This window comes from Sander lucioperca, chromosome 22 (assembly GCF_008315115.2).
Source record: "Sander lucioperca isolate FBNREF2018 chromosome 22, SLUC_FBN_1.2, whole genome shotgun sequence".
In the NCBI taxonomy this organism is placed as follows: Eukaryota; Metazoa; Chordata; class Actinopteri; order Perciformes; family Percidae; genus Sander; species Sander lucioperca.
In genome coordinates this window covers 11,200,926-11,215,017 of record NC_050194.1, presented here as the reverse complement: position 1 = coordinate 11,215,017, position 14,092 = coordinate 11,200,926, and the positions used below count along the sequence as shown (strand labels likewise).

Here is a 14,092-nt window from a genome sequence, read left to right as displayed (position 1 = left end):
ACCACAAAACACTATTTCAGCCAATCGGCAACAGGTGGCAACAGTTGATGGTAGGAGGGGAGGCAGCACGTGAATGGGGGGGGGGGTTGTATTTGTTTGGCAATTGAGTTCAAATTGACGATCTTTGTGCATCACTTACTGCACCTTTAAGTGCAGCACCCAAGACGTTTTGGCCACCACTTAAGCCGATTGAATGTAATTAAATTACTTTTTTCATATCCAATGATTGTAGTTGGTCCCCAGTGGGCTTCTTTAGCAAGTTGTCTTTAAGCTTTTTGAGAGTTTTTTTTATTTATTATTATCTACTCTAATATCTACTCTAATCTAGCTTTTCCAAAGTTTTAGACACAGCTATAACAATGGTCCAAAATTATGTGAAATTGCATTTCCTTGAGAGCGGACCCCTAAACCTCCCTCCAAATACAAATACTAAGTCTTCTACAAATCTAGGGAAAACACTGATATTATGAATTTACAGTATTGTTTAAAAGCTCTAAGACTTTAAAGTTATTTCATGTTGAGGTTGTTTTTTAGGTTTCTAGTGCATATGTTTCTAATAATAATGTTTCTATTGATTTTGGCAAAAATTTCCTTTCCTCATAACTTTTTTTCTCCCAGACGCTTTGATTTCCACACACACACACACACACACACACACACACACACACACACACACACACACACACAGCCCAGCTTGTCCAACCCTGCCATTACCACTTTAATGAAGAGAACAGAGCTGGGGAAGTTGGGATTTTTCTTCATGTTCTTGATGATGGCTGACTCCACCCTCTGCCCCCCACACTCCACCACCAGGCTGGGGGAAGACACTGAAGCCAGCTGGTACGGCTTCATGTTCCTCAGGCCCCATGCGAGAATCTGAACACACAGACACACACACACACACACAAGTGATGTTCAATACATAATGTAAATCAGTTCAGAGGGACGGTGTCTAAAGGTTGTGTGTTACCTCTACAGCAGTGAGCTGCACCACAGGCCGGATTCCCTGAGGAACCATGTAGAGGTTCTCTGCTCTCTTTGGGGGAACCAGGGGAAGATTTGACTCACCCGACTACAAAGACAGAGACAGGAGAGTATGGATAATGCTGACCTTTTTCCCAGTAACTTACGGTAATAAACACTCTAAAATGCAACAACAACTACAGGCCTAGTGAACATAGCTGTGTTTTAATTACTGTAAAGAAGCCATTTCTCCACTACTTTTAGGACAAACCTCAACTTTAAGAATGAGTTCTGCAGCCACCAGTGCCTCTCCAGCCTTTTGACCTTTATGGATGATGGGCTGCCACAGCAGTTTGGGTGTCTGATCCATGCCTGGATTCAACTTCACCAGTGGTGCGCAAACACTGCGGCCCAGCAGCTCATCCTTCCCCTGGGCAGAAGATAACATGTCACGGTTATATTTTCACGCCTTTAGCTGATGGCTCTCAAAACAGGCATTACAGTTTTAGTGTAGAGGAAAGGTGGACATTACTATAAAGGAAGAAGAAGAACAACGAAAGACATCAAGTTTTTTTTTAAAATTGTAATTCATTCTATAAAAGTCTACCTTAAATCTCAAGAGCAGTAAAAGCTTCTGCTTGAGAGATATTTTTTTAAAACATTTTTAGGCCTTTATTGGCAGGACAGCTGAAGACATGAAAGGGGAGCGAGAGGGGAGAATGACATGTAGCAAAGGGCCGCAGGTCAGAGTCGAACCTGGGCCCGCTGCGTCAAGGAGTAAACCTCTATATGTGGGCCCACTATACCAACTGAGCTATCCGTGCGCCCTGCTTGAGAGATTATTACTCAAATAATTATTTATTTTTGCAAATTTAAGTTTCTAAGTGAAGTATTTGTTTTTCCCTATAGCAATTATCTGCAACAACCCACAGTTAGATTTAGGGTACATCATTAAGTAATAAAATCACACATATTTAGTTGTACAAATGCTTTCTCTATGTATATCTGCTACCACCTACCACTTGGTCTTTGTCATAGAACTCCAGAACAACATCAGGGGGGCGCTGAGCAGTGCTCTGGGGGTCTCCATAAATCTCCACATCACTGAAGATCAGAGTTTGGTCCCAGGTGGGGTTCAGTGTTGCCTGCAGGCTCTCTGTTGTCTTACTAAGATGCAGGAAGGAGACGTGTGCATAGGGATCTGCAAAGGAAAAAAACAAACATACGTGGTTTAATGGTCATCTTTTCACATCCATCATGAACAGCTATTTTTGCAGTCTTAATACTGATATTAGAAACTACATTTAATCATATTTTTGACCACAGAGTAGAATCTTACCAGAAAAACTATCTTTGTCCATAGATGCCAAGTTCTGTGCCTGATAGACGTAGACACGGAGATGATACATATGTGATCCTGTGGAGAAAGAACACATTCAGCGGCATATATTTGAGCATGATCATTAATTATGTGTCACTATATGCATCACTCACTGTCAAAGGAGCAGGACACAGTGGGCGTGTTGGCACCAAACAGCTTGGTGGCACCGTCCTTGGAGCCTTTCTCCTCAGTATCAACACCCTGCAGAGTAAACCAAACCAAGTAGACATCTCAGAGCTTTTACCTGTTCATGTTTGTTTAATATGTTTGTTTAAATATTTGGTGACTCAGTGAGCTCAGAACTGGTTTGTGCTTTAATGCCAGCCCTTCTCTGCGACTCATATGTGGACGACAGATACACAGTCACAACTACCTTCATGAAAGCACATCCTGACCCAAATAAGCGGTTTGAATCAGAATTACACATTTGTTTTCCGTTTACTCACCAACGCCCCCTCCAGTTGGAAGATGGCGGAAGCTCCGAGCCGGTTCTCTGGGGCCATCTTCCGCCTCCAGCGCCGTCGACGAAACGTATCCGATGAACGCTCCTTCTTGTGGAACTTCCATCCAATCAGAGAAGAGAATTCCCATCCCTCAGGGTCCCCTTGGTCCCGCTTCTGTGAGCAAAATATTTTAATAAACAAGTAGCTCAAACATGATTTCTATTAATGAAACTCTGAGTGATTATATACTGTGAAATAAAGATACACCTGGATATCAGTCTCCATTAATCTTGATCAAATAATCAGAATTTGCAATATTAGCTTCCTATATTAAACAATGCCACATAATATACAGTAGCACTGCCCTATTGGCCTTTGCTGACCTCCACAACGGCTCCTGGAGGCAGTGCGGCTCTCTTGCGCGCTCGAACCAGCCGTCTCCTGCGGTGGACGTGGTACACCTTCTCCGCAGAGACCCAGGACAGGGGCTTGTCTTCTGGGGGAATAGTGATTCCATACTCCCAGCCTGTGGAGTGCACACACAGAAACATTTACACAAACAATTTGACTTGAGGCCTGTCCTACGAAGCAAGATTTGGCGTTAACGAGGTAACTTCAGGTTCAACCCAGGGTTTTCTGTATCACGAAGGTGGATCACTTGTTACCGGGTTCAATTGCCGTGGTAACTTATGCTGAACACCTAACCTGGTCGGGAACAGGTTAAATTGGAGATCAGAGATCAACCAGTGTAAAAGCACCGCCTACTGACCAATCAATACTCGATTGATAACGGCGTCACCGTTCTTAGAAGATCAGACGGAGCTCGGTGCGCAGAGAGAGAGAGAGAGAGAGAGAGAGAGAGAGAGAGAGAGAGAGAGAGAGAGAGAGAGAGAGAGAGAGAGAGAGAGAGAGAGAGAGAGAGTATTGATGGGTATTTGATGGGTACTATGAAATATATACATTTTAATGGGAGGGAATTACATATCGGCTATTTGTCGGCTTCTTGACCGGTGTGTTGCCAATGTACATCGGTTTGAATTATGTTTTTATATATTTTATTTTCTCTCACGGTCGTTTCCACTGCCAGGGTTGCAACTGAAATAACAGGCTTAAGCAACGGCAGTAACAAATGTACAATGTAATTATGGTCAGATAATGTGCCTGACTGATAGGGAAGATATTGATAAGCGTTGTGATTTACGCATTTACAGCGTCGGCTATTTTTTTGCCAGCTTTCCTTCTGTTTAGGAAGCAGCGACTGTATTGCGTTTTGCCTGCCAAACCGTGTCTGTGTTCTTCACAGTGGTGTAGTCCAGGGTATACGCTGGTATACGGCGTATACCTACTTATTTTTCAGTCAGCATTGCGTATACCCACTTCTAAATCCCCCCTGATGCGCACCATTCAGTAATATCTGTGAGCCTGATTGCCCATTTTTTCCTCAAGGATAGTGAAGCCATGACCCACCCTCCTCTGCCTCTAATTGGCTGGTACTCGCTGCTTTCACTGATTAGATTGGTTAACTTTACTGATGAGCCAATCAGAGGTGGAGTAGGGCGGGTCATGCCGAGGAAAATATCGCTAATACCTCAGGTGCCAGTGAAAAAAAACAAAAAAAAAACTCAGGTGCCGGTGCCACTTGACTACGATAACGACAGCAGACCAAACAACAGCTGAAGAAATAACACAAGCGGCGGTGTGCCACCCCAGTTGATGGAAGACATAATTCTGAGGTAAGTTTTAAGGTGGTTTCCAAATGAATCATTATTTTAAACTACTGGCAAATTGCCAGTGGCAATATGACTGCACATTTAGAGGAGAAGAGATAACACCATGTTTGCCTCATGATAAATACATTTTACATTCATCCAGGCTGCTTGTGTGACCAGTAGTAACTACAAACTGCTCCTAATCAAGTCATGATCATTTTATAATAGTGAGCAAGTAGAAATGACAGATTTTTGGGTAAACTAAATCATAGTCTTACGTGTCGCTGTTTCTAAAACAGGGCTTTTTTCTGGACTACTTTAAAAAAAAAAAAGAAAAAAAAAAAGGTGAACACTGAGAGTATACCCACTTCTCCAGGGACCACTACACCACTGGTTCTTCATAATATGTAGAATTATAATTTGCTCTTCTTATATAAAATATGCGGCTCTAGTAGATGTTTGCGATTGGTCGTGCTGTGCAAACACCACCTCTTATGTGAATGTGCGCGCCGCTGGATTGGGAAACCCTGGGTTGATTGAACTAGTTGTTAACCACCGTCGTGACACAGTTTATGCGGGACCGCGGTTGTTAGGGTTAGTGAAACTGGGTAACTGAAAGAAATCCAGGACATGTTGATCTTGATTCGTAGTACAGGCCTCTGGTTTCATTATTGTTTGTTTTGGATACAAGAACATATAGTTTAAGTTTCACCATATGAGTTTAATTTATTGTTATTATGACTTAGCAAGGAGTTACGAGTGAGTCAGAGCCCTGGTAAACCAAGACGGAGAGGAAAAAAAGAACTAAATAAGAAACATCAGCTTGAAGCACTCTATGGATTTTAGCTGGTGAGGTCACTGTCTGCACCTTGATCATCCACGGCTCTGTTGTCATCCACAGTCCACTTGTCCTCCCACATCCAACCTGGAGGACAATCAAACTCTCCAGGGTTACGGCTCTTCTCTCCATTCTGGGCAACACAAAACCTGGGTTAGCGGCACAAGTTCATTTTTTTCATTTGTTTATTTTCTTCACGTCGTTTGGCCTACTTATATATTAGAACAGGTTAAAGAAGGAAAACCAAGAAAACCTGAGTGGAAATAATGGAACTGCCTCCAAAGTCAATGAATAATTACAGTAAGAGAAAGAGTGCCTGGCTGGTATTCATGCATGTTTTTTTGTGTCGTGTGTGTCATAGAGACAAGGGAAACATTAACTGTGTTTGTGTGATATTTAAAGCCATCAGCACATTTATTTGCATGTCAGCGCGTTGCTCTCACCACATCGGTGAAGGGCTCAGAGGCAGCCTTCCACTCTCCACCAGGGAAGCGACTCTCATTTTGGTACACCTCGTCCATGAATTCAGTGTGTCCAGCATCTGCCTCCGTTAAGAGACTGAAACGCAAAGTCAAACATATGTACCATCTGTGTGTAACTTAAAAACACATTTATCTATAAAGGCAAGAATCTGTGTGTGTGTGTGTGTGTGTGTGTGTGTGTGTGTGTCATTTGAATATCTCGAAAACCATTCATCCATACTACTTTACACTTGATGGGTGTATTGCTGGTTACCCAATGAACTGGCAGTTCTAGTTTGGACAGAGTTCAATATTAATAAACTGTGAATAAAACTAAGCAACTGCCCAATACAATTTTGAAAAAAACACACACAAGTGGTCGCTGTGTGTAGCTGCGGGGGCAGGGCTTCACAAAAAAAAAAAACACCTGCCATTTAAATCCATGCTTTACCATTACTTTATAAGCCTTTTTTTTTTTACAGTCGATGTAATGGTTCCTACAGAAAGGATGAAACAGCATCAACAGGTGTTTAACTCCAGAGCTTCACAACAGACTACCCTAGAAGCAAATGATGAAAAGAAACATACACAAACACATGAACGCCCAGACTCTCGGTCTCCCCAGCACGTTGTACAGCTAGCTTTTGTTGCCGACAGTTGCACCCTTTTCTCCGGCCGCTCTGCGCGCTGTATATTAGCGGCTGAGCCCGGTTCCCGGCTTCCCCACCGCCCAGGCAACGCTACCTACTACTACCTTGATGTGTGACGGCTACATGGAAAAAAAAATAGGTGACACGCCAAATCTTTAGAACAACCACAGCTGATCAACTCCTGATTGCACCGCTTGCAGAAAATTACATCACTTTTATTTTAACGCAGCCTTTAAAACCAGGAAAAGACAACAATTGCCATATAACGATAGCCAAAATCTAAGAAGATATCTAGTCTCATATCACAATATTGATATAATATCAATATATTGCCCAGCCCTACTGGATAGTTTAATGAATATTAATGCATCATATTTTGTGATATTTTGTGAGTAAAATCTTGAATCTGCTACGTAACCAGTAACATGTCTCTGTTCTGTAGTTGCTCACAGAAATGTACCGATAACATTGGCATGGAAAACCAAACAATTACACATGTACATTTGAGTCAAGATTGAATTCAAGAGACTTGCGTTGACAGAGGTAGATAAAAAAAAGTGTAAATAACGTCCAGCTCACTGGTACAGTCTGGTACTTTGTCATTAAATCATGGTCTAAGGCATGAGAGGAATGTAAACAGTAGGGAGCAGATGTAGCCCACTTCCTCTACTTAAGTCCAAAGAATGTGTGTGTTCAGTGGAAAGAGGTAAGACAAAAGACTTAAAACTAACTTGTGTTCTTTTTTTCTCATAAATGTAACTAATCTGAATCATGAAAAAACAAATCAAAAAGTCTTCCTCTTGAGGAGGAAATATGTCAAATCGCTATCTAAAAGTGTACTCACGCTTTCTCTGGGTCAATGAACCAGTCAGATTCCCACTCCCATCCTCTCGGGGGCAGGAAGTGCTCTTGTTTCAGCTTCAGTTTACCTGTTACGTCTGAAAATTTGTGGCGCCCCACTAGTCCCGTGGTTCCCCACTTCCCAAATACCTGGGCCTGGTTCTCGTACTGTAATGCAATAAAGAAGAAAATGTTTGGTTTCAGATGCTGACTGCTGGCTCTGAACTGGGCTATGACCATTTATATTTTGGAGTGATATACCAGCTCAGCAAACACGCTGAAGGTTCCCTCAGAGTACGAGTTGAACTTCTTCTCATGTGCAGACAGACCCAGCCACATGTTGACTCTAATCTGAACCGGCACCTTCAGGCCCTTGTTCTTATCCATGGGGTACTGAGGGGAACAACAACAAATAACTGAATAATTATAGTGCAGTGCCTTTTACAACTGCAAAGGACCAAATTGTTACACCTTTTAAAATTAATTTAGAAATTAAAAGCTGTTCAGACAAAATCTAATAGATTACTACATCAAATGTTCCTCTTTTTTCTTTGACTGCAGATGTGTACCTTTAAAAAGACAGTCTGTATCTTGCCACAGTGCTGACCGCAGGCCTGCTCACTGTATGTGGAGTAGAGTAATTGGTGAGCGGGAATGCGACTGTAGGCCACCCTCTTCTCACCCCGTATCATCCAGATGATCACATCGGGCATGCTGTTCTGGGGCTGGACAAAAGACATATGCACAAATGCAGAATTATGGATCGGCAAAACAAACAATATAATGCTTGGCAACGATATTTTACTGCAGGTCCCCCTCCTTTGTCTGAAGTGGAATTTCAAATGCTCAAATACTTTCTGTCTTTGTACTACGTACTTCCTCTGCCAGCAGTTTAAGTTTGTCCACCCAGGTCTCTAAGTCAGGCAGAGTGTCACGGATCTCTCTGGCCTCCTCTCTCATGCGTCTGGCTCCGTCCTTGATGCTGGTCAAAGCGCTGTCTCGCAGCTTCTTGATTTGGATGTCCAGAGATGTCAGGTTGGAGGAGCTCTCGAGCTCAGGTGTTGGGAAACTGGGAGGAGAGCAGAAATTAATAATTCCAGTCGATACAACACACAAACTGATTTATACTAAATAATTAACCAGTAAACTCTTACGACAATAGAAATGATCTTGATCGTTTACCTTTCTAGGTCTTCAATCAGCTGGTTGAGCAACTTCAGCCACACCTCTACAAGTTGATTTTCGGAGACTTTAGCCAAGATGGCTGTTTTAAATGCCTCCAAGTTGGATTCCTGCAACAACAACAAAATAGGGGTGAGGATTACAGTCTTATCTTAAACCTGACTGACTCTCACACTGACACATGTACACACACGTACCAAACATTAGTACAATACAGTACGATTTAATGGCTGCAAACATATCAATAAATCATAAAGGTCTTGTGGATTACAAGGGGTATTGCATTATTACCAGGCGGTGAGTAATGTAGAGGATGATGTTGACAGAGTCTAGGCGGTGGCTAATGTCCTCCCAGTACGAGAGAACCACAACCACTGGCTTAGTGTTCACCCAGGGCAGGTAATAGTAGTGGTTCCCTAGAGAAAATACACACCACTTAAAAATCCTCTTGACAAGAAAGCAGGTTTTAAATGTGTCTTTAGTGCGTGAACAGATCACATCACATAGTAGCTTCCTCACTCACCATCAAATACAGCACGGCTATACTGAGTGGTGGAGGCCAGCGGTTTGCAGGTGGTGTCCAATTTGTTGCCGTAGTTACCGATGCTGACCTCAAACTGGATTGGCTCTCCTGGTTCCTGTATCATGGAGGCACTGTAGAAGACTGCACACAAACTGTACTTCCTCCTCCTCTGGTACTTCTAAATGTAAACAAGAAAACAGCAAAAGAAAAGAGAAGTTGAAAATATTCAGGGACAAGTGAAACCACACTGCTGTCAAACTGAACCACACCTTTGTCAGGTTTAAATAGTTACATTACCTGCACCACCAGGATGTCGTCGCTGTGGATACTGTCTACTGTTTTGTCTGCATTTCGCTCTAGCTTAGTGGACAGCTCGACCAGAATCCTGCCCCTGTACGCCACTCCTTCTCCCTGCAAAGACATTGATATGAACTGTTGAAAAAAACAATAAAGGGGATGTAGTACAGGGGTAAAAGTGAAAAGAAAGATTACAATTGTAGATAAAATTCTACAAAACCAATCAAGTCTTCACTACATTGCCATAATTGAGATCCTCATAGGGGTCTGGCAGGCCGGTGAACTCTCTGGGGCTGCCGTACAGGTTGACATAGCAGGGCCCAAAGGCGGGCAAGAAACCCACTTCAGACTGCCCTGTGGTAGCTGTGGAGACATGGAGAGACACTTAACCTCTTTATGATTAGATGAGAGCTAAGCTAAGCAAAGCTTTATTGTTAGTAAGTGTGGTATTTGAGGCGGTGGTGATGGACAGACTGAGATGGAAACAGTGAATGCTGGGTAAAGTAGGTGGCAGGCACTACGATAACTAAACAGTTAAACACTTAAATCCTAATACTGACGTCAAAACAGAGCACAGGGCAGATGTTTTGGTAAATGCGCAAGCAAAGATTTAGACTAATTCAGCAAATTAGCATGCACAGCATGCTTATTGTATTACATCTCATGCAACACAGAGCAAAAAAGGACACAGTGGAACCTTCATATGACGGTATTTCCCCACTTCCCGCATGTTCCTCTATTCCAGGAGAAAAAGGACAATTCAAGTACCAATAAGAAGTTAATACACACAGGCACATAACCATAACAATGGATACAGTTTTCCACACGAGGTTTTCACAAAAGATCTGGACCTATTAATTAGGCAGTTTATTTCCAGCAGTGATGTAATAATTTTCATTATGTACTACTTTAAAAAAAAAAAAAAAAAAAAAGAATACCTTCTATCTCTCCACCAGAGGAGGCTATCTTGGCGAGGTTCAGGTACGTGGTGCCAATAGCATCATTTCTTGTCAAACGATCCCTGTAATCACACACACAACACCTTTAGACTCACACTGCACACACGCATAGCACTGCATTGTAATTAACTGTTAACATGCACATTTCAAAATGTAGGGGTTATTGTAATGTTCTGCTTTTTTACTATCTCTATGAGGAAACTACATTTAATTTAAAAAAACAATGTCTCCTTGTTGTTTATGTCTACATGTTTTCAAAAATGTATTAATTGGCTCTGGGATTCGAGAGGGTTTTCAACACCTTCTGAGGCACACATAGTTTTCCTAACCTTTCCTCTTGCACTTATTTCCCCTTCAGCCTTCCTGGACCCAAGTTAGCTGAGTGTTCGCTCAGAAATGCACAATAATGAAAATTGGCTGAGAGACGGTGCCAACAGGATCCCAGAGCATACTGAGGGGAAGGGAGTGGCCTGCACATAGTCATGGGCTGCTGAATTATTCTCATGTGGTTGGTGATGGGCCATGAAAAAACACACACATAGCACAGCTGACCACACTGACTAGAAGTTTTGTAGTACACTTTTTCAACCCCATGAACAAAATAACACTGCCTTTTCTTGAACACAAAATGACGCAGGCTACATCGCTTAAATATAAGTTGTAATCTTGTTTAACTTACCAATCAAACACTGTCAGTTTGACACGCTCACACATAGAGGGGAACTACAGAAAACAAAAGAAGCAGGTTATAAAAGACTGAAATTCATTCATGATGCATATTTCTTTAATGCTAGGTCTTTTTTTTTGGCTTTTATTGCCTTTATTTATAGGACAGACTAAGTAATGAAAGTGGGAGAGAGAGAGAGAGGGATGACATGCAGCAAAGAGCCGCAGGTCGGAACCGAACCCACGGCCGCTGCGACAAGGACTAATCCTCGTTACACGGGGCGCACGCTCAACCAGGTGAGCTAACCAGGCGCCCCAGAACACAGCTTTTCATCCTCTCACCTTTACTTGGAGGTTCAGCACTTGGTTCCACTCTGGGTTTGCATTCTTCTCAATGATCTGAGTGCACAGCTGGAGAGAAAAACAAACCATCAGCCTTTCTTCTGTTACACAATGATTGTTATGTCCAACATGCATACATTCACCACTGCAGCTAAAAAGAGACAAAATGATCAGGAACCTTCTTGCCAGCGAAGCAAGCCTCCAAGAAGGGATCCACCAGGTTCTTCTTGTTTTCTTCCCCTCCAAAAATTTCTTTCATGCTCTGGATGAATGCATCATCCACTGAAATGGAATGGAACTAAATTAAATTTAACCATACTTTATTTATCAGTAAATAAGTCTCCACAAGCTTAAGTTAAAGTTTTTTTGTGTACGAACCAGTATTTGTTATGTACTGCGTATGTTTCAAAAACTATTTGATTTGTTACAATTATAAAATAATTGCTACATCTTGTCTTACTCTGGGGAATGTCCTCAGCTCTGAACACCTTCAGTGACAGGGTGGCCCATCGCAGAGTCATGCCAGCTGGCAGCAGCAGATTGCTCTCTATGTCATCCTGATCATCATTTAACTCCCTCTTCTCCACCTGCAGTGTGTGAGATAGAAAGAACAGAAAATAGTCTATTAGAGAGAGTGGGGGTCATGGTCACCATATTTACATGCGGAAAGAGGAAGCAACCAGCGCCAGTGAAAGTCATCTGAGAGTCTGTCCGTCATACCGGAGGCTCATCTCCGGCCCCAACTACGAAGAGGCTGACTTTGAGGTAGCCTTTAGCCCCGGAGCTGGAGTCATCGGCTTCATTCAGCAGGAGCCACTTCCTCAAGACACAGTGGGCTGCAATGGGACACACACACACACACACACACACACACACACACACACACACACACACACACACACACACACATATAAATACACCACATGAAGGACACACATTAACAGACAGCACCATCGGGAATAATGATCCACACCTTGTGCTTGTGTGCACACATTGAGCTTATGCACACTATTCCCTCTCAAAGACATTATCATAAAGTCAAATTAAAACCAAGTTTAAAAAAAATTAATGTTAGAAACTAAAAAAAATAAAGTTAAACCCAGAAATGGTAAAAAATACATGTATTTTTTTAGTTCTCTAGCAACTTTGCCAAGCTATTTGTATATGTAGGCTAGTCGATAAAAAATACATTTTATAAGAAATTAGATTTTGTCCAACTTTACTTCATCTGGGAGCTTCAGAGTCGGGTGATAATGATCTCATCACTATGAGCAACACCATTCACATACTCATGTGACGTATTGTTAATAAAAAAAAGATTGATTATATTTGCTTTTAAAAAAAAAATCATGCTATATATATATATATATATATATGCAAGCCAACTCAAAATAAGCCTATAATAACCCTCTCACATTCTGACTTCCACTAGCCAAACAACAGCATTGTTAGACAAATGTAAATGACACACAAATCTGTGGTTTGTGAAGAGCTTACCTGGTTCATCATACACATAACCAACGTCCAGCTGTGTGCGAGAACAAAACCAGGTCAGCCAGTCTCATATTTAAAAAAAGGCATTAACCAATTTTTTTTTTTATTTATTTACAAGTATGTGAGGATGAAATGAGACCAGGTACCTTGAATTCTCCCATGATACTGTCAGCCCTCAGTGAATAGGAATTGTACACCTGCAGAGAGGAGAATTCACAGTTTATATAGATATTTATACATATAATGATAGAGTATAGGACCTCAAAATCGACGTATGTGTACCTGTGTTGTAATGTAACAAAGTATAAATACTTCACTACTGTACTTAAGTAGAATTTTCACGTATCTGTACTTCGTTGTTTATATTACCGGAAACTTTTATTTTTACTCCACTACATTTCCTAATTAAAATTTATACTTTTACTCCACTACATTTCCCCTAAGCATCTTAGTTACTCATTACTACAAAATAAAATCAGAAGATATTTGTTACGCTGGAAAAAAACTGGTTTGGCGAATCATTGCTACTAAATTGCCATGATAATGCACGCTCCATTCCAGTTGGTGACCTAATGCCTGTTTGTTGCCAAGCGGCAAAAAAAAATAAACCATAGGATATGGAAGCACCTGGTGCATGCTCTGCCACCATGGTAACAGACAATGACCACCCCGACCACAGTGGTGATGAAGATAATGTTACACACCTTTGGTCATAAAGTTCTTTTAAAAAAAAAAGTTTTTTTTAACTTTAACTTTTACTTCTAATACTTAAGTACATTTAATATACGAAAATTACTTTTGATACTTAAGTACAGTAGATATCAGATACTTTAAGAAGTCCTTTTCTGGTAAGATACTTGTACTTTTACACAAGTACTGCTTTCAAGTACTTTATACAAACTGATGTGTACTGACCCGGAAGCTGATGGGCTTATCAAACAGTTCCGATGGTAGCATGTGGACATTGTAGAAGAATATCTGCGAAAAATACAAAAAAGAAACATAGAAAACGTTTAAAGGGGACCCTGCAGCCCAACCTAAACCTTGCAAAATTGTTAATATTAAGTGCGAGACCGATGGAATCAAAAGGAAGACATTTTCACTCCATTTCAAATCGGTGTCGTCTATTGTCTTCCTGTGTAAGAGAGAAGTGAGAGTACCTCATCAAAGAAGGGGTTGTTTCCCCTCTTGATCCTGGTCCTGTGGGTCTGTCCGCACACATGAACCTTCACCACTGGTTTGATGTTGTTGCCAGACAACTGACGGGCCTCGATGATCCGGACACGAATCTACCAGATGGATAGTTTCACAGTGTCAGTGTGCATGAATAACTTATGACAGTAT

The 14,092-nt window shown here is 41.6% G+C and overlaps 1 protein-coding gene across 4 annotated transcripts in view; it reads right to left on the bottom strand.

The window, feature by feature from the left end:
* The window catches only part of LOC116044182 (myoferlin-like), a 30,029-nt gene that overhangs the window by 8,227 nt on the left and 7,710 nt on the right, over positions 1-14,092 (bottom strand). For 2 of the 4 annotated variants that reach the window (XM_031291188.2, XM_031291192.2), the window contains exons 7-36: positions 13,909-14,037; positions 13,664-13,726; positions 12,895-12,945; positions 12,752-12,782; positions 11,975-12,090; positions 11,715-11,841; positions 11,433-11,536; positions 11,255-11,323; positions 10,926-10,969; positions 10,226-10,308; positions 9,985-10,023; positions 9,526-9,650; positions 9,288-9,401; positions 8,991-9,168; positions 8,759-8,883; positions 8,468-8,577; positions 8,162-8,354; positions 7,855-8,010; positions 7,547-7,678; positions 7,290-7,453; positions 5,778-5,892; positions 5,365-5,467; positions 3,171-3,313; positions 2,791-2,961; positions 2,458-2,545; positions 2,303-2,380; positions 1,983-2,164; positions 1,235-1,393; positions 971-1,072; positions 715-876 (exon numbers count right to left, since the gene is read on the bottom strand). In XM_031291188.2, the coding sequence (XP_031147048.1) occupies positions 715-876; positions 971-1,072; positions 1,235-1,393; positions 1,983-2,164; positions 2,303-2,380; positions 2,458-2,545; positions 2,791-2,961; positions 3,171-3,313; positions 5,365-5,467; positions 5,778-5,892; positions 7,290-7,453; positions 7,547-7,678; positions 7,855-8,010; positions 8,162-8,354; positions 8,468-8,577; positions 8,759-8,883; positions 8,991-9,168; positions 9,288-9,401; positions 9,526-9,650; positions 9,985-10,023; positions 10,226-10,308; positions 10,926-10,969; positions 11,255-11,323; positions 11,433-11,536; positions 11,715-11,841; positions 11,975-12,090; positions 12,752-12,782; positions 12,895-12,945; positions 13,664-13,726; positions 13,909-14,037 (3,456 nt within the window). The remainder of the gene's footprint in view (positions 1-714; positions 877-970; positions 1,073-1,234; positions 1,394-1,982; positions 2,165-2,302; positions 2,381-2,457; positions 2,546-2,790; positions 2,962-3,170; positions 3,314-5,364; positions 5,468-5,777; positions 5,893-7,289; positions 7,454-7,546; positions 7,679-7,854; positions 8,011-8,161; positions 8,355-8,467; positions 8,578-8,758; positions 8,884-8,990; positions 9,169-9,287; positions 9,402-9,525; positions 9,651-9,984; positions 10,024-10,225; positions 10,309-10,925; positions 10,970-11,254; positions 11,324-11,432; positions 11,537-11,714; positions 11,842-11,974; positions 12,091-12,751; positions 12,783-12,894; positions 12,946-13,663; positions 13,727-13,908; positions 14,038-14,092) is intronic. The other 2 variants (XM_031291191.2, XM_031291193.2) reach the window with 1 other exon arrangement.